The sequence below is a fragment of the Oncorhynchus masou genome, chromosome 18, assembly GCF_036934945.1.
Source record: "Oncorhynchus masou masou isolate Uvic2021 chromosome 18, UVic_Omas_1.1, whole genome shotgun sequence".
NCBI lineage: Eukaryota > Metazoa > Chordata > Actinopteri > Salmoniformes > Salmonidae > Oncorhynchus > Oncorhynchus masou.
This window is the reverse complement of record NC_088229.1, coordinates 16,033,758-16,054,659: the sequence shown is the minus strand read 5'-3', so window position 1 is coordinate 16,054,659 and position 20,902 is coordinate 16,033,758. Positions and strand designations below refer to the sequence as shown.

The 20,902-nt window shown below is 41.9% G+C and overlaps 2 protein-coding genes across 5 annotated transcripts in view; both read left to right on the top strand.

The window, feature by feature from the left end:
* The first annotated feature begins 18 nt into the window (after positions 1-18).
* Positions 19-12,586, top strand: LOC135504093 (KAT8 regulatory NSL complex subunit 2-like). 3 transcript variants are annotated; one of them, XM_064922384.1, is made up of 3 exons: positions 32-68; positions 7,101-7,290; positions 11,943-12,586. In XM_064922384.1, exons 2-3 carry the CDS (start codon positions 7,111-7,113, stop codon positions 12,036-12,038), a joined length of 276 nt encoding a protein of 91 aa, XP_064778456.1. In that variant the 5' UTR covers positions 32-68; positions 7,101-7,110; the 3' UTR covers positions 12,039-12,586. The 3 variants fall into 3 exon arrangements, 2 of the variants coding, with proteins under 2 accessions (XP_064778456.1, XP_064778457.1); XM_064922385.1 differs by having other exon boundaries at positions 35-79; XR_010450070.1 differs by lacking the exon at positions 7,101-7,290 and having other exon boundaries at positions 19-1,562.
* Positions 12,587-17,768: 5,182 nt separating this feature from the next.
* The window catches only part of LOC135504044 (nck-associated protein 5-like), a 29,882-nt gene continuing 26,748 nt past the window's right edge, over positions 17,769-20,902 (top strand). For both annotated transcript variants that reach the window (XM_064922297.1, XM_064922296.1), the window contains exon 1: positions 17,769-17,934. In XM_064922297.1, the coding sequence (XP_064778369.1) occupies positions 17,894-17,934 (41 nt within the window). In that variant the 5' untranslated portion in view covers positions 17,769-17,893. The remainder of the gene's footprint in view (positions 17,935-20,902) is intronic.

Genomic DNA, 20,902 nt, shown 5'->3' with positions numbered 1-20,902 from the left:
GGGCGGGTATCTTCTCAACTCCGGGTGTGCGGGGGAAAAAGGCGCAGTCGCTTTCGATAACTGGTTAGGTAACGACACGGTAAACTCCTCGTATCAACCAAAATGCTTTTTTAAAGTACTTTTCTTGTCCATTACATATTTTGTTTACATCAGAGGGCAACTGTACATTGACAGCGAATAAATAACTATTTTGCTACATCGAGGCTAACGAACGCTAAACAAACATGGCTACTAAAGCTAGCTGGCTAGCAAGATAACAAAAAAGCTACAGTTCGCTGAATTTTCGACAAAAAAAAGAGAGGCGGACCTGTTCCATGTTGCACGTGATTGGGTTTATGCAGGATCCTCATTAGGGTCCGGAACAGTCATTCTGATTCCCATGTAAAATAGCACTTAGAGGTACAAACACAGCAGCCATTAAAAAAAAAAAAAAAAAAAAACGGATAGAAATGCTCAATTTAAGTACATTTTTTTCCTCATGGCTAACTACCTTCATTTATGGTTAGGCCTAAGGATAGCAGTGTAGTTAAGGTAAGGTTTGAATAGAATTTGTAGAAATAGGAAGGGTTTATGACTTTGTGGCTTTTATAACTAGCCATGACCCTGAGTGGGCGGGGAGCTTGTGCTTGCCTTGACTGACAGCTCTTTGAAACGCCAATGTCAAGAAACTTGGATGCAGTTAAATACATTTTCAAGAAAATCTGGCGATGCATAAAGCAACTCGAACCACATTTTAAATTGCATTTTATTATACATCTCCCATTTGGTATCTCGTGATGTGACAACTCCCGCAGTATAGCTATTAACCACGCCCCTCTGCAAACATGCCTTCTCTGATTGGTTACAAGGCGGTATTTATTTAAATTCAGGAAAGGAATATTACGTTACCGTATTAAAATGAGTGTTAGGGTGAAACACCCTATCTTAATAAACCCGCCTCCTGAATCCAAGAGTTTGACATGGGGAGGGGACCAGTAACTTTATGATTTTAACTTTTATCAATGTACAGGTTTCGCACAAAGTGCTTTGAGGTTCTTAAAGTACTTAGATTTGGCACTCTGAAATTCAAGTAATAGAATACCTTAAATCAGGCATTTTCTCAAGTTGAATTAAAATGAGAGAATAGAAAATTATCAAATATGTTAATCCAAAAAATATTAGAAATGTATTGGTTTTACGAATACATTTCCAGTTAGACGACAGTTTCATTTTCTCATGTGTTTTGCGCACTGGCTGCCAGGCAAGCTCGCTCATTCTACCCACACTGCCACATACACCGAACCCAAACCGGCTGTGCACATGCGCATCGTGCATACATTTATGCTGTCCCCTCACCCTGACTCCACCGCAAGCGTCGCGTGAGCTGCAAAATAAATGTAGAAATCAATGTTATTCAATAGCCCTTATGCTATTATAGTTTTTTATTAGGTGTCTTCAGGATTTGCCTCAAATTAATATTAATGATGTACATCGAATTGTTACATCAGCCTCCGAGACTCCAGCTAGCAAGAATGAAAAGGGGTTCAATATGTATATAGGAAGCTACATAGACAACTATGAAGGTGAGTACCAAGTCAGTGATATAACGTTAGCTAGCTACAATCATTAGCTAGCTAATTTAACTATTAACTGTAACTAGCTAGTAGCTTCGTAAAATTAAGTAAGTTTGACAATCTACCTGAGAATGTGTATTTTTCGTTAGCTTGGTTAAGTTATGCTTGCTAGATATATTTGCTAGCTTAAAATAATTGTTATTCATGTCTTCTACACAGTATCTAACAAAGACACATTGACAGGGGAGATCAACGTGAGGGCTGCCTGCCACAGGTCCATGAGGAAGAGTGAGAAGCTGCACAGCATGAGAGTAGGGAGGTTATAGATAGCTTCTAGGGACCTTGTTAAACATCTCCTGTGAGACACTGTCATCATGGTCAAAATGTGTTGGAGACGGTGTCAACGTTTAATCTTATCAGTAGATCGATTTTAATGATGAATCCCAATCCCAGTTTAGAATTGCCCATTTAACAGGTTATTTGGTAAATAAAATTTAATTATATAGCCCTTCTTACATCAGCTGATATCAAAGTGCTGTACAGAAACCCAGCCTAAAACCCCAAACAGTAAGCAATGCATGTTTTGAAGCACTGTGGCTAGGAAAAACTCCCTAGAAAGGCCAACACCTAGGAAGAAACCTAGAGAGGAACCAGGCTATGAGTCCTCTTCTGGCTGTGCCAGGTGGCGATTATAACAGAACATGGCCAAGATGTTCAAATGTTCATAAATGACCAGCATGGTCAAATAATAATAATCACAGTAGTTGTCGAGGGTGCATTTACTCAGCACCTCAGGAGTAAATGTCATTTGGCTTTTCATAGCCGATCATTAAGAGTATCTCCACCATTCTTGCTGTCTCTAGAGAGTTGAAAACAGCAGGTCTGGGACAGGTAGCACATCCGGTGAACAGGTCAGGGTTCCATAGCAGCAGGCAGAACAGTTGAAACTGGAGCAGCAGCACAGCCAGGTGGACTGGGGACAGCAAGGAGTCATCATGCCAGGTAGTCCTGAGGCATGGTCCTAGGGCTCAGGTCCTCCGAGAGAAAGAAAGAGAGAATTAGAGAGAGCATACTTAAATTCACACAGGACACCGGATAAGACAGGTGAAGTACTCCAGATATAACAAACTAACCCTGGCCTCCCAACACAAACTACTGCAGCATAAATACTGGAGGCTGAGACAGGAGTGGTCAGGAGACACTGGTCCCATCCGATGATACCCCCAGACAGGGCAAACAGGAAGGATATAACCCCACCCACTTTGCCAAAGCACAGCCCCCACACCACTAGAGGGATATCTTCAACCACCAACTTACCATCCTGAGACAAGGCCGAGTATAGCCCACAAAGATCTCCGCCACGGGGGGGCGCCAACCCAGACAGGAAGATCACGTCAGTGACTCAACCCACTCAAGTAACTCACCCCTCCTAGGGACAGCATGAAAGGGCACCAGTAAGCCAGTGATTCAGCCCCTGTAATAGGGTTAGAGGCAGAGAATCCCAGTGGAGAGAGGGGAACCGGCCAGGTAGAGACAGCAAGGGCGGTTTGTTGCTCCAGGGTCTTTCCGTTCACATTCACACTCCTGGGCCAGACTATACACAATCATATGACCCACTGAAGAGACGAGTCTTCAGTAAAGACTTAAAGGTTGAGGCCGAGTCTGCGTCTCTCACATGGGTAGGCAGACCATTCCAATAAAATGGAGCTCTATAGGAGAAAGCCCTGCCTCCAGCTGTTTGCTTAGAAATTCTAGGGACAATTAGGAGGCCTGCGTCTTGTGACTAGCGTACATGTAGGTATGTACGGCAGGACCAAATCGGAAAGATGGGTAGGAGTAAGCCCATGTAATGCTTTGTAGGTTAGCAGTAAAACCTTGAAATCAGCCCTTGCCTTAACAGGAAGCCAGTGTATGGAGGCTAGCACTGGAGTAATGTGATCACATTTTTCAGCCTGGATTCTAGCAGCCGTATTTAGCACTAACTGAAGTTTATTTAGTGCTTTATCTGGGTAGCCTGAAAGTAGAGCATTGCAGTAGTCTAACCTAGAAGTAACAATCATGGATTCATTTTTCTGCATCATTTTTGGACAGAAAGTTTCTGATTTTTGCAATGTTACGTAGATGGAAAAAAGCTGTCCTTGAAACAGTCTTGATATGTTGGTCAAAAGAGAGATCAGGGTCCAGAGTAACACCATCAAGATTAATTGTCAGATCCAACAGTTTGTCAGAGGACAAACCATCCACAGAGACAAACTGATATCTTTCCAACAGATAAGATCTAAACCAGGCCAGAACTTGTCCATGTAGACCAATTTGGGTTTCCAATCTCTCCAAAAGAATGTGGTGATCGATGGTACCAAAAGCAGCACTAAAGATCTGTTGATGCAGTGTTTGGTAGTTTTGTTACTGAAACACAATGTATTCCTGTATAGTTAAATGAGCCCCTAGTTAAGAAGACTAGACACTACTATGTTTATTGTTATTCATTCTCACTTCAGTCTTTTATCACACATATCTTCAGAGATGGTGTTAAAGCACTCCGTACCAGTGATAGTGGTCCAAAGCCACTGCTCCTGTGTTGCAGGAAGTGTTATGTGTATACAGACCATGGAGATGAAGAGGGGGCTAGCTATGGAGCCAGTGGCTGTACAGGGATCTGGTATACAGACCATGGAGATGAAGAGGGGGCTAGCTATGGAGCCAGTGGCTGTACAGGGATCTGGTATACAGACCATGGAGATGAAGAGGGGGCTAGCTATGGAGCCAGTGGCTGTACAGGGATCTGGTATACAGACCATGGAGATGAAGAGGGGGCTGGTCATGGAGCCAGTGCCTGTACAGGGATCTGGTATGCAGACCATGGAGATGAAGAGGGGCTAGTCATGGAGCCAGTGGCTGTACAGGGATCTGGTATGCAGACCATGGAGATGAAGAGGGGGCTAGCTATGGAGCCAGTGGCAGTACAGGGATCTGGTATGTAGACCATGGAGATGAAGAGGGGGCTATGGAGCCAGTGGCTGTACAGGGATCTGGTATACAGACCATGGAGATGAAGAGGGGGCCAGCTATGGAGCCAGTGGCTGTACAGGAGTACTGCACACTGAAGAATGTTAACTTCTTTCCGTATTGTATTTTTTTATAAATTTGCAAAAGACTGTCGTGGTCTACTCGCATAGGTAGGCGAGATTAGAACTCAGATCAAGAAGCCTTCTGAGCGTTGATCAACACTGTGAAGGCAATAATATGTGGATAAACGATAATTAAAATGGCGAGTAAATGCCATTTCACAAATGTATATTTTAGTCATTTAGCAGACACTCTTCTCCAGAGTGATGTACAGTAGTGACTGCATACATTTTAGTACTGGTCCCCAGTGGAAACCGAACCCACAACCCTGGCATTGCAAGCGCCATGCTGTACCAACTGAGCTACACAGGATTATAAAAAAATAGCGTAAACGCTATTTACCCTCCACTATGTCGCTGGATGGGTCTGGCAAAGCCATTCCTAAACATCAATATCCTGCAAGGCAGAACTGAATCTGCATTTTCCCTGCATTTTAGCTAACAATGTGATGTTTGGAGGCGTTCTGTATCTGCCTGGCTAACACTAAACCCACAACAGCTGCGCACGTGTGCCATCGTGCATACATTTATTTTGTCCCCCTACACCACACGATCACAACATGCAGGTTAAAATATCAAAACAAACTGAACCAATTACATTAATTTGGGGACAGGTCCGAAAAGCATGACACATTTATGGCAATTTAGCTAGTTAGCTTGCACTTGCTAGCTAATTTGTCCTGGGATATAAACATTGAGTTGTTATTTGACCTGAAATGCACAAGGTCCTCTACTCCGAAAATTAATCCACACATAAAACAGTCAAACGAATCGTTTCTAGTCATCTCTCCTCCTTCCAGGCTTTTTCATCTTTGAACTTATATGGTAGCATAGCCTAGTGGAGGCAGTGTAGCCTAGTGGTTAGAGCGTTGGACTAGTGATCATAAGGTTGCGAGTTCAAACCCCCAAGGTACAAATCTGTCATTCTGCCCCTGAACAGGCAGTTAACCCACTGTTCCTAGGCCATCATTGAAAATAAGAATTTGTTCTTAACTGACTTGCCTAGTAAAATAAAGGTTAAAAAAAAGATTTTATTACGTTACAGCCTTATTCTAAAATTGTTAATTAGTTTTTTCCCCCTCAATCGACCGGATTCAAATCCGGGCTCTGGCTGGGCCACTCAAGGACATTCAGAGACTTGTCCCGAAGTCACTCCTGTGTTGTCTTGGCTGTGTGCTTAGGATTGTTGTCCTGTTGGAAGGTGAACCTTCACCCCAGTCTGTCCTTAGCACTCTGGAGTAGGTTTTCATCAAGGATCTTTCTGTACTTTGCTCTGCTCATCTTTCCCTCGATCCTGACTAGTCTCAGTCCCTGCTGCTGTAAAATATCTTGGTGGTTCCAAACTCCTTCCAATTAAGAATGATTGAGGCCATGGTGTTCTTGGGGACCTTCAATGCTGCAGACATGTTTTGGTACCCTTCCCCAGATCTGTGCCTCGACACAATCCTGTCTCGGAGCTCTATGGACAATTTATTCAACCTCATGGCTTGGTTTTTTCCTTGACATGCACTGTCAACTGTCGGATGTTATATAGACAGGTGTGTGCCTTTCCAAATCATGTCCAGTTAATTGAATTTACCACAGGTGGACTCCAATCAAGTTGTAGAAACATCAAGGATGATCAATGGAAACAGGATACACCTGAGCTCATTTTCGAGACTCATAGCAAAGGGTCTGAACACTTATGTAATAAGGTATTTCTGTATTGTATTTTTTTATAAATTTGCAAAAAGATCTAAACCCGTTTTCGCTTTATCACTATGGGGTATTGTGTGTAGATTGATGAGACAACAGTAGTTTAATCAACTTTAGAATAAGGCTGTAATGTGACAAAATGTGTGGAAAAGTCAAGGGGTCTGAATACTTTCTGAATGCACTGTATAGTCACCAAGAGTAAGCTAAACATAATGACTTATGTAGCAAGTGAGTCAGCTGTTGATTTAGCATGTTTTTCCAATAATCAATAAACCCTGATTTAATTCAAAGTAAAGCTATTGTAAATGAGGTACAGAGTATCGTTGTACAAAACCAATCAACCTTGTAAATAATTTGCACCTTCCAGCTTTTCATACAAGTACCCAAATACTGTTATTGTAGTGAGCTTGTGTGACATAACACTGGTAATCGCTGCATAAGTCTAATTCATAGTGTAATTATATTAAGTTTATTGGTATGTGGTAATTGTAGTAACCCTGATAATCTCCATGTTATATGTGTTACTAACTGGTAGATGTTTGTTTCTGTTTAACTTCTTAATGCCAAATGCATCTATGGAAATGCAATAACATCCTATAGACTTAATATCCTAGATCTAATAGTCACGGTCTGATGGTGTTTTCCACAAAAAATAACACATCTGCAAGGACAGTAACCAGGTACTGTTTAACATGTGTCCGGGGCTAAAAGATGTTCCGTGTGATAGGCCGGTCCACATGGACCAGTCTGAGGAGCCTCGCTGCCCCCTGCATCTCTGCCTGCCGCCCCCCATGTACCAGCCTGAACAGCAGACAGCCCTGGCCCCAGAGCAGCTAGATGCAGTACTACTCAGATACATGTACCTGAGTGCTGCAGCGTTAAAGCCCAAGGAGAGCCTGCTGCTAGAGTTCAGCGACGTACGTAAAGTCTGACTCCCACCAAGTTTCCTGCTCTTATGATATATCCATAATATAATGATTAACCCATGGCTAATATACCCATATTTTTTTTTCAACTGATTTTCACCCCAAATATTAATTTACACTCTCCCTAATCAAGTCTGGCAGCTTGTTATAGCTGTTCAGATCCAAACCGGGACAACGTTAACCTCTTCCCATGGTCTGTTGGTTTTCCCCCATATTAACAAAGGAGATAGTCAATTCAGTTGGAAGGAATAAACGCCTCTATTCCTCAAACATTCACCCCCAAACTGTCTAAAATGTTGCATGTTTTGCCTCCCATGTTTTAAGTGTTATACACTCTGGTGGGGAATGCGCATGAGTGCAACTGCACTGAAAATGCAAACCTCTGCTCAAAGCTACTTCCTGCCTTTGCAACACAGCTGTCTAACGTGCTGACCACACTGCCACCGTTGAATAACATGTACATTCTATTTTACAATTTTATCCAAACTGCTCGCCCGCATCAATTAGCATCTGCGTAGCCAGGCACTAATATATTACTTGGTTCTATTTTTTATATTTGTGCGCTGCAAGTTCGTCCTCTCCCATCTCCTCATTGGGTTTTAGGAGCATATAGCCGCGTGGGGATTCAAAGATGAACTGAGATCCACACTCAAGTCCAGTTGGTGGTGGTAATGTACCTTTAAAGTTAGTTGCCAACTGCCATATAAAGTCCACAGAAGAAGACTGAAGGAGGAGAGATTACTAGAAACTAACTAGGTTACCCCTTTAATCTATCAATTTTAATTGTCAGAGTAGGAAACACGCTTTTTTTGTGACTCAAAAGGGGTCAAAATTCTACAAAGATCCTGAAAATAATAACCCAATGTTTATATTCCAGGACAAATTAGCTAACAACAGCATGCTAGCTAGCTAAATGTGCATGACCTTTCCTCAAATTAATCTAGTTGGTTCAGAGTTCGTTTTGATATTTCAACCTGCGTGTCCTGATCGCGTCTGGTGTGGATGGACAAAATCAACATGCCCAGTCTAGTCAGTATGTAAGAATGTGTTAATAAATTAACCATGACCGTCTCCAGGATTTGCACATGTTTTCTCGCTTGATTTCCTGGGATGCCAGACAAAACCCAATATAAAAGTTCTGGCTTTTTTTTTTAAGGCAAACTTAAATGATGGGTCTTTGATACCAAAATAGCTTCTAAAATACTTTGATACTAAAATAACACTTGTGTGCTACACACACCTCCTAGAACAGCGTTAACCAGGCTTACAGTTTGGTTGTACATGCTCACAAAAATCTGCCTTTTACTTCCCCTGCAGCCTATTTAGCTGTATTAATCTACTTTGTTGAGGAATATAAACTTCTTGCAGTGTATGTCCCCCCCCCCCATCTGTTAATTTCCTTTTGGACACCCCACTACATCCAGGGAGTGCAAAAATCAGGCTGATCCTACGTGGCCAGTGGACCAGAGCCCTATATAGGTGTTTGTCTACCATTTTATTATGGTACTCTGCATCAACCCTTTTTAGCTTCAGCACTGTCAAAGCTGTTAAATTATACATTGACATTTTAGTCATTTAGCAGATGCTCCTGTCCAGAGCGACTTACAGGAGCAATTAGGGTTGGGTTAAATTCGGAAGACACATTTCAGTTGAATGCATTCAATTGTACAACTGACTAGGTTATTCCCCTTTCCCAAGTAGGGTTAAGTGCCTTGCTGAAGGGCACATCAACAGAATGTTCACCTAGTTGGCTCGGTGATTCGAACCAGGGACCCTACGGTTACTGGCCCAACACTCTTAACTGCTAGGCTACCAGCGCAACAATAATTGTACATTGTAAAAGTAACCGTACTCCATAGAACAGTACATTGCTCTTAGTCATAGTCTTAGTTACTGTACAGTGCATTCAGAAAATTCAGACACTGAGTTTTTCCACAGCCTTATTCCAAAATTGATTAAATAGTCCCCCCCCCTCAATCTACACTACCTGAATGACAAAGCAAAAAAACAGATTTTTCTAAAATATAAAATAAATGGAAACATGACATTGACATAAGTATTCATACCCTTTTCTCAGTACTTTGTTGAAGCGTCTTTGGCAGCGATTACAGCCTCGAGTCTTGGGTATGTGGCTACAAGCTTGAGCCACCTGTATTTGGGGAGATTCTCCTCTGCAGAATCTCTCAAGTTCTTGTCAGGTTGGATGGGGAGTGTCGCTGTACTGCTATTTTCAGGTCTCTCCAGAGATGTTTGATTGGGTTCAAGTCCAGGCTCTGGCTGGGCCACTCAAGGACATTCAGAGACTTGTCCTGAAGTCACTCCTGTGTTGTTCTGGCTGTGTGCTTAGGGTTGTTGTCCTGTTGGAAGGTGAATTTTCGCCCCAGTCTGAGGTCCGGAGTCTCCCTGCCTCTGATAAAAAATATCCACAGCAGGATGCTGCCACCACCTTGCTTCACCTCCAGACATGACACTTGGCATTCAGGACAAGAGTTCAATCTTGGTTTCATCAGGCCAGAGAGTCTTGTTTCTCATGGTCTGAGAGTCCTTTTGGTGCCTTTTGGCAAACTCCAAGCAGGCTGTTATGTCTTTTACTGAGGATTGGCATCCGTCTGGCCACTCTACCATAAAGGCCTGATTGGTGGAGTGCTGCATAGATGGTTGTCCTTCTGGAACTCTGGAGCTCTGTCAGTGACCATCAGGTTCGGACAATTCCTTCAACCTAATGGCTTGGTTTTTGCTCTGACATGCACTGTCATCTGTGGGACCTTAGACAGGTGTGTGTGCCTTTCCAAATCATGTCCAATCACTTCTTTTACCACAGGTGGACTCCCATCAAGTTGTAGAAACATCAAGGATAATCAATGGAAACCGGATGCATCTGAGCTCAATATCGAGTCTTAAATATTCTGAATACTTATGTAAATAAGATACACTACCTGTCAGAAGTTTTAGATCACCTACTCTATCAGGGGTTTTTCTTTATTTGACTATTTTCTACATTGTAGAATAATAGAAGACATCAAAACTATGAAATAACACATAAAATCAAGTGTTAAAACAAAATCAAAATACATTTTAGATTTCAGAATTCAAATAGCCACCCTTTGCCTTTGACAGCTTTGCACACTCTTGGCATTCCCTCAACCAGCTTCACCTGGAATGCTTTTCCAACAGCCTTGAAGGAGTTCCCACGTATGTGGAGTACTTGTTGGCTGCTTTTCCTTCACTCTGCGCTCCGAATCATCCCAAACCATCTCAATTGGGTTGAGGTCGGGGGGATTGTGGAGGCCAGGTCACCTGATGCAGCACTCCATCACTCTCTTTGGTCAGATCGCCCTTACACAGCCTGGAGGTGTGTTGGGTCATTGTCCTGTTGGAAAAACAAATGATAGTCCCACTAAGCCCAAACCAGATGGGATGGCTAATCGCTGCAGAATGCTGTGGTAGCCATGCTGGTTAAGTGTGCCTTGAATTCAAAATAAATCACAGACAGTGTCACCAGCAAAGTACCCCCACACCATAACACCTCCTCCTCCATGCTTTACGGTGGGAAATAAAAGTGCGGAGATCATCCGTTTACCCACACCGTGTCTCACAAAGACACGACGATTGGAACCATAAATCTCCAATTTGGATCATCGGAACAAAGGACAAATTGAAGCAAATGTCCATTGCTCGTGTTTCTTGCCCAAGCAAGTCTCTTCTAATTGGTGTACTTTTAGTAGTGGTTTCTATGCAGCAACTCGACCATGAAGGCCTGACTCCGTCTCCTCTGAACAGTTGATGTTGATGTCTGTTACTTGAACTGTTATTTGAACTTTCTGAGGCTGGCAAGTCTAATGACAGCAGAGGTAACTCTGGGTCTTCCATTCCTGTGGCGGTCCAGTTTCATCATAACGCTTGATGTTTTTTGCGACTGCACTTGAAGAACTTTCTTAAAGTAATGATGGACTGTCGTTTCTCTTTGCTTATTTGAGCTGCTGTTGCCATAATATGCATTTGGACTTTTACCAAATAGGGCAGTCTTCTGTATATCCCCCTTATCTTGTCACAACACAACTGATTGGCTCAAACGCATTAAGAAGGAAATCAATTCCACAAATTAACTTTTAACTAGGCACACCTGTTATTTGAAATATATTCCAGGTGACTACCTCATTAAGCTGGTTGAGAGAATGGTAAGAGTGTGACAGCTTTGCAAAGGCATAGGGTGGCTGTTTGAAGAATCTCAAATATAAAGTATGTTTTGATTTAACACTTTTTTTTTGCTACTACATGATTCCATATGTTTAGATGTCTTCACTATTATTCTACAATGTAGAACATAGTCAAAATAAAGAAAAACCCTTGAATGAGTAGGTGTTCTAAAACTTTTGACCAGTAGGGTATCTGTTTTTAATTTTTAATACATTTTCACACATTTATAAACTTTTTATTTATTTTTTTGCTTTGTCATTGTGGGATTGATGATTTATTTTTTATTTAATACATTTTCGAATAAGGCTGTAACAAAATTTGGAAAAAGGGAAGGGGTCTGAATACTTTCCGAATGCACTGTATGTTGAAGAAAATATTTCAACACCATAGGAAAAGACTATGGAAATTGTCTTTGTCTGAACTGCATTTCTTCTTGTTCTCTCCAGATTGTCATGGAGGTGATGGGGAACCTACAGAAAACTCAACAGGACTGGACCATGTTGCTGCAGATGAGAAGATATTTACCTCAACCTATGTTCTAATGGGTTGAAAAGACTAAATCCCACCCATATAAAAAAAGACATGTCGAATTCCAGCATCTGTGCCTGACCTCACTAATGCTCTTATTTTTATTTGACCAGGCAATTCAGTTAACAACAAATTCTTATTTTCAAAAAGGTTTAACTGCCTTGTTCGGGGGCAGAAATATTTTTACCTAGTCAGCTCGGGAATTCGATCTTGCAACCTTTCGGTTACTAGTCCAACACTCTAACCACTAGGCTACCTGCCACCTCTTGTGGCTGAATGGATCAAGACCCCACAGCAATGTTCCAACATCTAGTGGAAAGCCTTCCCAGAAGAGTGGAGGCTGTTATAGCAGCAAAGGGGGGGACCAACTCCATATTAATGCCCATGATTTTGGAATGAGATGTTCGACGCGCACATGTCCACATACTTTTGATCATGTGTACATACCTCAAGTACCTTGTACCTCTGCACATTGATCTGGTACAGATACTCGCTGTATATAGCTCCATTCTTGTAAATATTTTTTTCCTCGTTTAGTTACAAAAATAAAATAGTAACTCTGCGTTGTTGGGAAAGGTTCTGTAAGCAAGCATTTCACTGAGTTGTCTACACCAGTTGTATTCGGCGCATGTAACAAATTAAATGATTTCATTTATCTGAAAGCTTTAAAAAGGCAGAATTTTTTATTTATTTTATACAATAACATATTATAGATTGAAGGCAGGACATGGCAATAGTGGGCTTGGTGCTAAAATGACATTCCAGATTTGGACTATAAGAAAGTCAGTTTGTAGAAATGTGTTTTAAGGCCTGTTTTTAAAAGTTCAAATTGGTGGAGCAGCTCTAGTCAGGGAAAGAGTACCATAGGTGAGGGGCAAGAGAGCAGAAGGCTCAGTCCCCCGAAGTACATTCCTTGGGATCTTGGAGCAGTGGTGTGTTGGAGTGGCATATGTGATGTGGCTCATTGATACAAATTGGTCGCTAAAGTAGGTGGGGCGAAATCCATTCATGGCTTTAAACACTAGGAGGATAATTTTAAAGTCAGTCCTATAGTTGACCGGTAGCCAGTGGAGTTTGGCAAGGATGTGGGTGATGTGGACTATTCTAGAGAAGCCTCTGAAGTGATTTGGCTGGAAGGCCACCGAACAGTGTTGTCGATTCGGGAGACGATCAATGCGTGGATGAGTTTCTCTGCATCTGGCTGCGAAAGCGATGGTTTGAGCTGGGCGATACTTCTTAGATGGAAAAAATGTTTTTTTGCAGATGTTTTATATGGGCATCAAAGGACAGCGAAGGATCAAACTTTACTCCCGGGTTTAAGAAGACAGAAGGGTTGCTTGACCATCAGTTTTAGTGCAGATGTTTTCAGCACTGGTGACCTGCTTGGGTGTCCCAATAAGCACTGGTGACCTGCTTGGGTGTCCCAATAAGCACTGGTGACCTGCTTGGGTGTCCCAATAAGCATAGCCTCTGTCTTGCTGCTGTTCAGCTAGAGGAAGTTTTTCATACATGCCCTGATGTCATCTAGGCAGCTGCTAGGGCTGAGATGGTGTCCGGATTTGTGTTAATATATAATTGTGTATCGTCAGCGTAGCCGTGGAAGTTGATGTTATTCACTCAGTATACCAAACATTAAGAACACCTTCCTAATATTGTGTTGCACCATTACCCCTTTCTTTGACCTCAGAACAGCCTCAGTTTGTCGGGGCATGGGTTCTACAAGGTGTCGAAAGCATTCCACAGGCTTTGTTGACTCCAATGCTTTCAACAGTTTTATCAAATTGGCTGGATGTCCTTTGGGTGGTGGACCGTTCTTGATACAGATGGGAAACTGTTGAGTGTGAAAAACCCACCAGCGTTGCAGTTCTTGACACAAACTGGTGCGCCTGGCACCTACTACCATACCCCGTTCAAAGGCTCTTACATCTTTTGTTTTGCACATTCGCCCTCAATGGCACACACACAATCCATGTCTTAATGATTAAAAATCCTTCTTTAACCGGTCTCCTCCCCTTCATTTACACTGATTTGAAGTGGATTTAACAACTGACATCAATATCAGATCATAGCTTTCACCTGGTCAGTCTGTCATGGAAAGAGCAGGTGTTCTTAATGTTTTGTATACTCAGTGAAGTCTCTGAGGATTTGGCTGAGAGGGAGCATGTAGATTAGGAACAGAATAGGCCCCTAAACGGACCCCTGTGGGACACCACGTGTGACTGTAGACTCCTCCGATCTGGACTTCCAATCGTGATTTACTGCTTCCTATTGGAGAGGTAGGTGGAGAACCAGTTCAGAGCAGTTCCGGAGACTGCAATGTGCTCTTTGAGACACCGCAGGAGGATGTCTTGGGCAAAGATGTCAAAAGTAGAACAGATCTAAGAGGATGAGGCTAAGTGACCCAGAATCTGCAGCCATCAGTAGGTTGTTGCTAACTTTCACCAGAGCTGTTTTGGTGCTGTGCAAGGGCCAGAAGCGAGACTGGAAAAATGTGTACAGCTGATTGGAAGACTGATGGAATTGAAGCTGGTCTGCAGCCACTTTCTCCAACACTTTCGATAGAAAGGGGGAGGCCGGAGATGGAGCTGTAGTTGGATAGGATGTTTTGAAGAGGGATTGCATTGGTACCTCACCGGTCAGCAGGGACTTGTTGATGAGGGTGGTGACAAACTGAAGTTGGCTAGATGAGCAGGTTTTGTGTAGGGATAGGGTCAAGGGAGCAAGTGATTGACTGTAGTGGTGGATGGAACTTTGTGAAGTTGCTGAGGGGATGGGCAGTCTGGGTTGGGGGTTCAGGACAGAGTGGGTGCAGGTCGACTTAGAGGAAAGGCACTCAAGGCTGAAGCAAGGCACTCAAGACTGAAAATCAGCAGCAGATTGTGGGTTTAAAATGAAGCAGTCTCTGTATATAACAGCAAGGCCTTGGCTGCTCGCCTTTTCAATGTATTTACAGTGCATTCAGTAAGTATTCAGACCCCTTGTTTTTTTTATGTTTGCAAATGAGAGTTGTCTGGTGCATTCTGTTTATTTGGACTTTATTGGAGTCCACCTGTGATAAATTTAATTTGGACATGATTGGAAAGGCATACGACAGAGCTCCAGAGTTCTTCTGGGGAGATGGGAGACCCTTCCAGAAGGACAACCATCTCTACAGCACTCCACCAATCAGGCCTTTATGGTAGAGTGGCCAGACAGAACCCACTCCCTAGTAAAAGGCACATGAAAGCATGCTTAGAGTTTGCCAAAAGGCACCTAAATGACTCAGACCTTGAGAAACAAGAATCTCTGGCCTGATGAAACCAAGATTGAACTCTTTGGCCTGAGCCCGGACTTGAACCCAAATATCTCTGGAGAGACCTGAAAATAGCTATGCAGCAACACTCCCTAGCCAACCTGACAGAGCGAGAGGATCTGCAGAGAAGAATGGGAGAAACTCCCCAAATACAGGTGTGCCAAGCTTGTAGAATCATACCAAGAAGAATCGAGGCTGTAATTGCTGAAGGTTCTGAATACTTATGAAACTGAAATATCACATTTAATACATTTTTTAATACATTTGAAACATTTCTAAAAACCTGTTTTTGCTTTGTCATTATGGGGTATTTTGTGTAGATTGAGGGGGGGGGGAAATTTCATCCATTTTGGAATAAGGCTGTAACATAACATTTGGAAAAAGTCAAGGGGTCTGAATACTTTCCGAATATGTATATCCAGGCGGCGCTGCCTCATTTTGATGGTAGAAGTCCCCTCTTTGAGCCATGTTTCAGATCATGTCAGTCATTGTCTGAGAAACTCATACAAAAGAGGACTTGTTAAGTATTGGATATTGTAGATTGCAAAACTTGTGGAGGCATTGGTGGAAACTTTCATCACATTTTGGTTGATCCACAGTGCTCTGTATGGACTGTATTGGCTTGGAGTGGGTGATGTCATTTGCCTGAGGGTCAGTCTGCAGAAATGGCTGGTGTCCTTTATCGTCCAAGTCCGGTGGGCATGTTGTACTGCACTCATTACGAGTGCACACAATAGACGTTGGTTTGTTAATTAGTCTCCTACCACCTCGCCGTCTGCATGTTTTCCATGGGAGCTTGTATTGAAAGAGGCTGTTCTTGAGCTCCTTACACAGGGTTGGTTTTAATCTGTTCAAGACTTCTAAGGAATCCTTCTGTATAATGAATGAAGGTTGCTGCCATTTCTGAATGTTTTGGTCCTGCCTTTGGACTCGTACATGGTAGATGAGATGAGGATCAAGGAAGATTTAGCTAGGCTGACATTTGAATTCAGACATTTTGCTAGTTGATTGGCGAGGTTGGAGAAGTAACCACATATGATAACTCTTAATGTTAATGATCAAAATAAAAAAGATTCCTATGATCTTGATAAGCTATCAAAAAAACAAAAGGTTGATTTAAAAACAATGTGCATAAAAAAGTGTATAACAATTTGAAGGAGTAAACTACTACGGCTGCCTTAGGCACCATGGCAACCATATCCCAGATGGGTTGGAATGTTATTTATATAGGAGCAGAGCTCAGTGACATCACTTTCTGAGGAAGGGGCAACCCCTTAAAGCTGCAATATGTAACTTTTTGGGTAACCAGAGCAAATTCACAAAGAAGTGTGAGTTTTAAAAGTGGTAGATCTGTTCTATGTGCGCTATTTCTATGTTTTCCGTTCTTAAGTTTCCTTTTTGTGTCTTTTACTTTTGGTTTTGAACACCAGCTTCAAACAACTGAAAATACAATATTTTTTATGAAGAAGATAGAGGTTCAGATGGTACAATGATTCTCTACTCTATACTTGCTTGTTTTTTCACAAACTAAGGTAAACTATTTGAATTTTAGCAACCAGGAAATGGCAGAGCGATTTCTGCACAGTGCACCTTTTAAAACGGGAAGTGATGTCACTGAGCACTGCCTCTAATATAAAGGACCTTCCACGCCCACATGGGATGTGGATGCTTGATGAAGACCTCAGGGTTGAAATGTTGTCAATTAAAATCTCATGAACAGCAGTGTGCAGCGTTTTCCTTTAATTTTTCATGAGTTTACCTGTAACTCCAGCAACTGCAAAGAAGTTCCTGGATGTACATAAGCTCTTCAGATTTTCTATTTTGTGTGTGCAACCCATTTACATTTGTACCGCACTTAGGCTGCATTTACACAAGCAGCCCAATTCTGATATTTTTCCCCGAATTGGTCTTTTGACCAATTACAATAGGCTCTGAAAAAAAAGCTGTTGTGAAAAGTTCTGATGTGATTGGTCTAAGACCAATTAGTGGGGGAAAAAAGATCAGAAATGGGCTGCCTGTCTAAATGCAGCCTTGATGTACTTTCTGAAAATGCCTGCATCTTGATTTGCCTTTTTCAATGAAAAAAAATATTATTCTCCAAAGCATCATCAGTGGAACTTTTGAGACGACAAAGTGACATTAAAAAGTCGTACTTGGCAACATGGAACACAGCCTGACCTGAAATTGGGGTGGATAATGCAATTTAATTTGGTGACATCACTTTCCCTTACCCAGTCCGAGAAGTCAAAAGCTGCAAACAAGCCGAGGCAACCTGGGGTGTATTCATTACCTCTTGCAATGGAAACAGTTTACCTTTTAAGAACCGAACGAAACGGGGAGGAGCCTACCTGAATTTGTCCAATAGAAACTCTCGTTTTTGTTAACCATTTCCGTTTGGGGTAAACCGTTTCTGTTGGAAAACGTTTTGCAACAGAATCTGCGTAATGAATACACCCATGCAGACGAAGCGATAAAACGGCCCAAGACAAGACAGGGGTGGCCTCTCAATACACCGCCTTATATAAAGGTTATTGTATAACGTAGCCATTGAGTATATTTGGGCCAATACATTACTGAATGGTCAGTTTTCAGCAGGACCCACCAAAACTTCAAATGAGGTGAGTTTGATTTCAATGTATTGATTCGACTCGCGCGTGTGTTGTCGCACCAATGTGACAAGCGAAATAGGTAAAATAGGCAGTCGTGTTATTGATGTAATGAAATTTGTCTAAATGTCGACAGATTTGTTTTAGCTTTCAGAAAAATAAAACGAAGCGAGTGCAAGTGACATTTGAATGAATTGATCTTGCAATTCAGTTTGGGTATAGCATTTCACCTTTGGGTTAACACACCACTTTGACTATGGGGAACCCCTAGATTTCAGTTCAGTATGGAATCTAGGCCATTATTTTAAGCATTGTTACCAAAATGTGCTCACTTACACCATGAACAGCAGTGACTAATTCAAGTGTAATGGGTGGTAGAAGCACTCCCTCACCCTGGCTCTAATTGTTCACAGATGTTTTTGCATGCCTTTTGTGTCACACTACCGTTAAAACGTTTGGGGTCACTTAGAAATGTCCTTGTTTTTGAAAGAAACAACATTTTATCAGTAATACAGTGTAGACATTCCTAATGTTGTAAAAAAATATATATATTTTACTAGGCAAGTCAGTTAAGAACAACTTCTTATTATTTTCAATGATGGCCTAGGAACAGTGGGTTCACTGCCTGTTTAGGGGCAGAACGACAGATTTGTACCTTGTCAGCTCGGGGGTTTGAACTTGCAACCTTCTGGTTACTAGTCCAATGCTCTAACCACTAGGCGAAATGAGTATCGTAGGTGGAAACGGCTGATTTTTAATGTAATATCTACAGAGTCATATAGAGGCCCATTATCAGCAACCATCACTCCTTTGTTCCAATGGCATGTTGTTAGCTAATCCAAGTATATCATTTTAAAAGGCTAATTGATTATTAGAAAACCCTTTTGCATTTATATTAGCACAGCTGAAAACTGTTGTCCTGATTTATATCAGCAATAAAACTGCCCTTTAGACTAGTTGAGTATCTGGCGCATCAGCATTTGTGGGTTTGATTACAGGCTCAAAATGGCCAGAAGAAGATCCTAATGAAACTATTCTTGTTCTGAGAAATGAAGGCTATTCCATGCAAGAAATTGCCAAGAAACTGAAGATCTTGTACAACGCTGTGTACTACCTTCACAGAGCAGCACAAACTGTCCCTAACCAGAATAGAAAGAGGAGTAGGAGGCCCCGGTGCACAACTGAGCAAGAGGACAAGTACATTAGTGTCTAGTTTGAGAAACGGATGCCTCACAAGTCCTCAACTGGGAGCTTCATTAAATAGTACCCGCAAAACTCCAGTCTTGACGTCAACAGTGAAGCGGCAACTTCAGGTTGCTGGCATTCTAGGTAGAGTTGCAATGAAAAAGCCAAATTTCAGACTTGCCAATAAAAATAAAATATTAAGATGGGGGGGAGAACACAGACACTGGACAGAGGAACTCTGCCTAGTAGGCCAGCATCCCGGAGTTGCCTCTTCACTGTTGACGTTGAGACTGGTGTTTTGTGGATACTATTTAATGAAGCTGCAAGTTGAGGACTTGTGAGGCGTCTGTTTCTCAACTGAGATACTCTAATGTACTTGTCCTCTTGCTCAGTTTTGCATTGGGGCCTCCCACTCCTCTTTATATTCTGGTTAGAGACAGTTTGCGCTGTTCTGTGAAGGGAGTAGTACACATTCATTACTGGCCATTTTGAGCCTGTAATCAAACTCACAAATTCTGATGCTCCAGATACTCAAATAGTCCAAAGAAGTCCCGTTGTATTGCTTCTTTAATCAGGACGACAGTTTTCAACTGTGCTAACATAATTGCAAAAGGGTTTTCTAATGATCAATTAGCCTTTTTTAAATGATAAACTTGGATTAGCTAACACAACATGCCATTGGAACACAGGAGTGATGGTTGCTGATAATGGGCCTCTGTACACCTATGTTGATATTCAATTAAAAATCATCCATTTCCAGCTACATTGTTAATGTTGTACATGACTAATGTCGACACTGAATTTCTGATCAATTTGATGTTATTTTAATTGACAAAAAAAGTGCTTTTCTTTCAAAAACAAGAACATTTCTAAGTGACCCCAAACTTTTGAACAGTAGTGTATGTCTGTGAGACACAGTTGCTATATGTCATCATGTTATAAGATTGGGATTGTTGCATATATTTTTTAATGATTTACAAGCTTAAAACATGATGAATATTGGATCCATTGAGATAAAAACAAATTATATACTTCCCTTAATTGCAACAAGACTGTCTTTTAAAATATGTGAATCATGTTACATCTGACATAGTAGCACATGATCAAAATATGTGTTTATTTGGCCTTTGATCATCAAGCTTCCATGTATCCATTGTGTTCTGAGTCTGACAGAATCATGCTGACATTTGAACATCATTACAATATCCAAATACTCACAGAAGACATCAGCCATTACCTCTAGTCTTGGTCTAAAATGTTGACTTAGTGTTTGACTATTCCTTGGGCTCCTACTCATGGAATAGGCCTAATTTCGTACTTTTTTAAATGTAACATTTATTTTTACATTTTAGATTAGAACCTCTGTAAAGTCAAGGTAATTAATTCCCTAGCGGTCACTGTTGTTCCTGGTTGTGTTGACTGATCTAGTGTAGTTAACCTAATTCAGCTTGTCAACCATTCATATCGGGTTCGCTAAATTAGGGTTGGAGTAAAAATCTACAGGAAGGTAGCTCTCCAGGAACATGGTTGGAGAGCCCGGAATTAGACTTGATAACAGTTACATCTGCACAGGGCTCCATTCAGACACGCTTCTACAGTGCTGTTATTGAATGCCTTCCACAGATAGGTCACAGTGTCACTAGGAGGCCTACCTTTCTTAAACCTGCTGCTTCCCCTCTGCATATGCCTCATCAGCATCCTTTGAAGATGTGCTGGGCAGGGCTACCCCTCTCTAGCCTTGCTGACGCGACCCATGTGACTGAGTTAGGTGTCAGCCAGACTAACCCCACTCCCG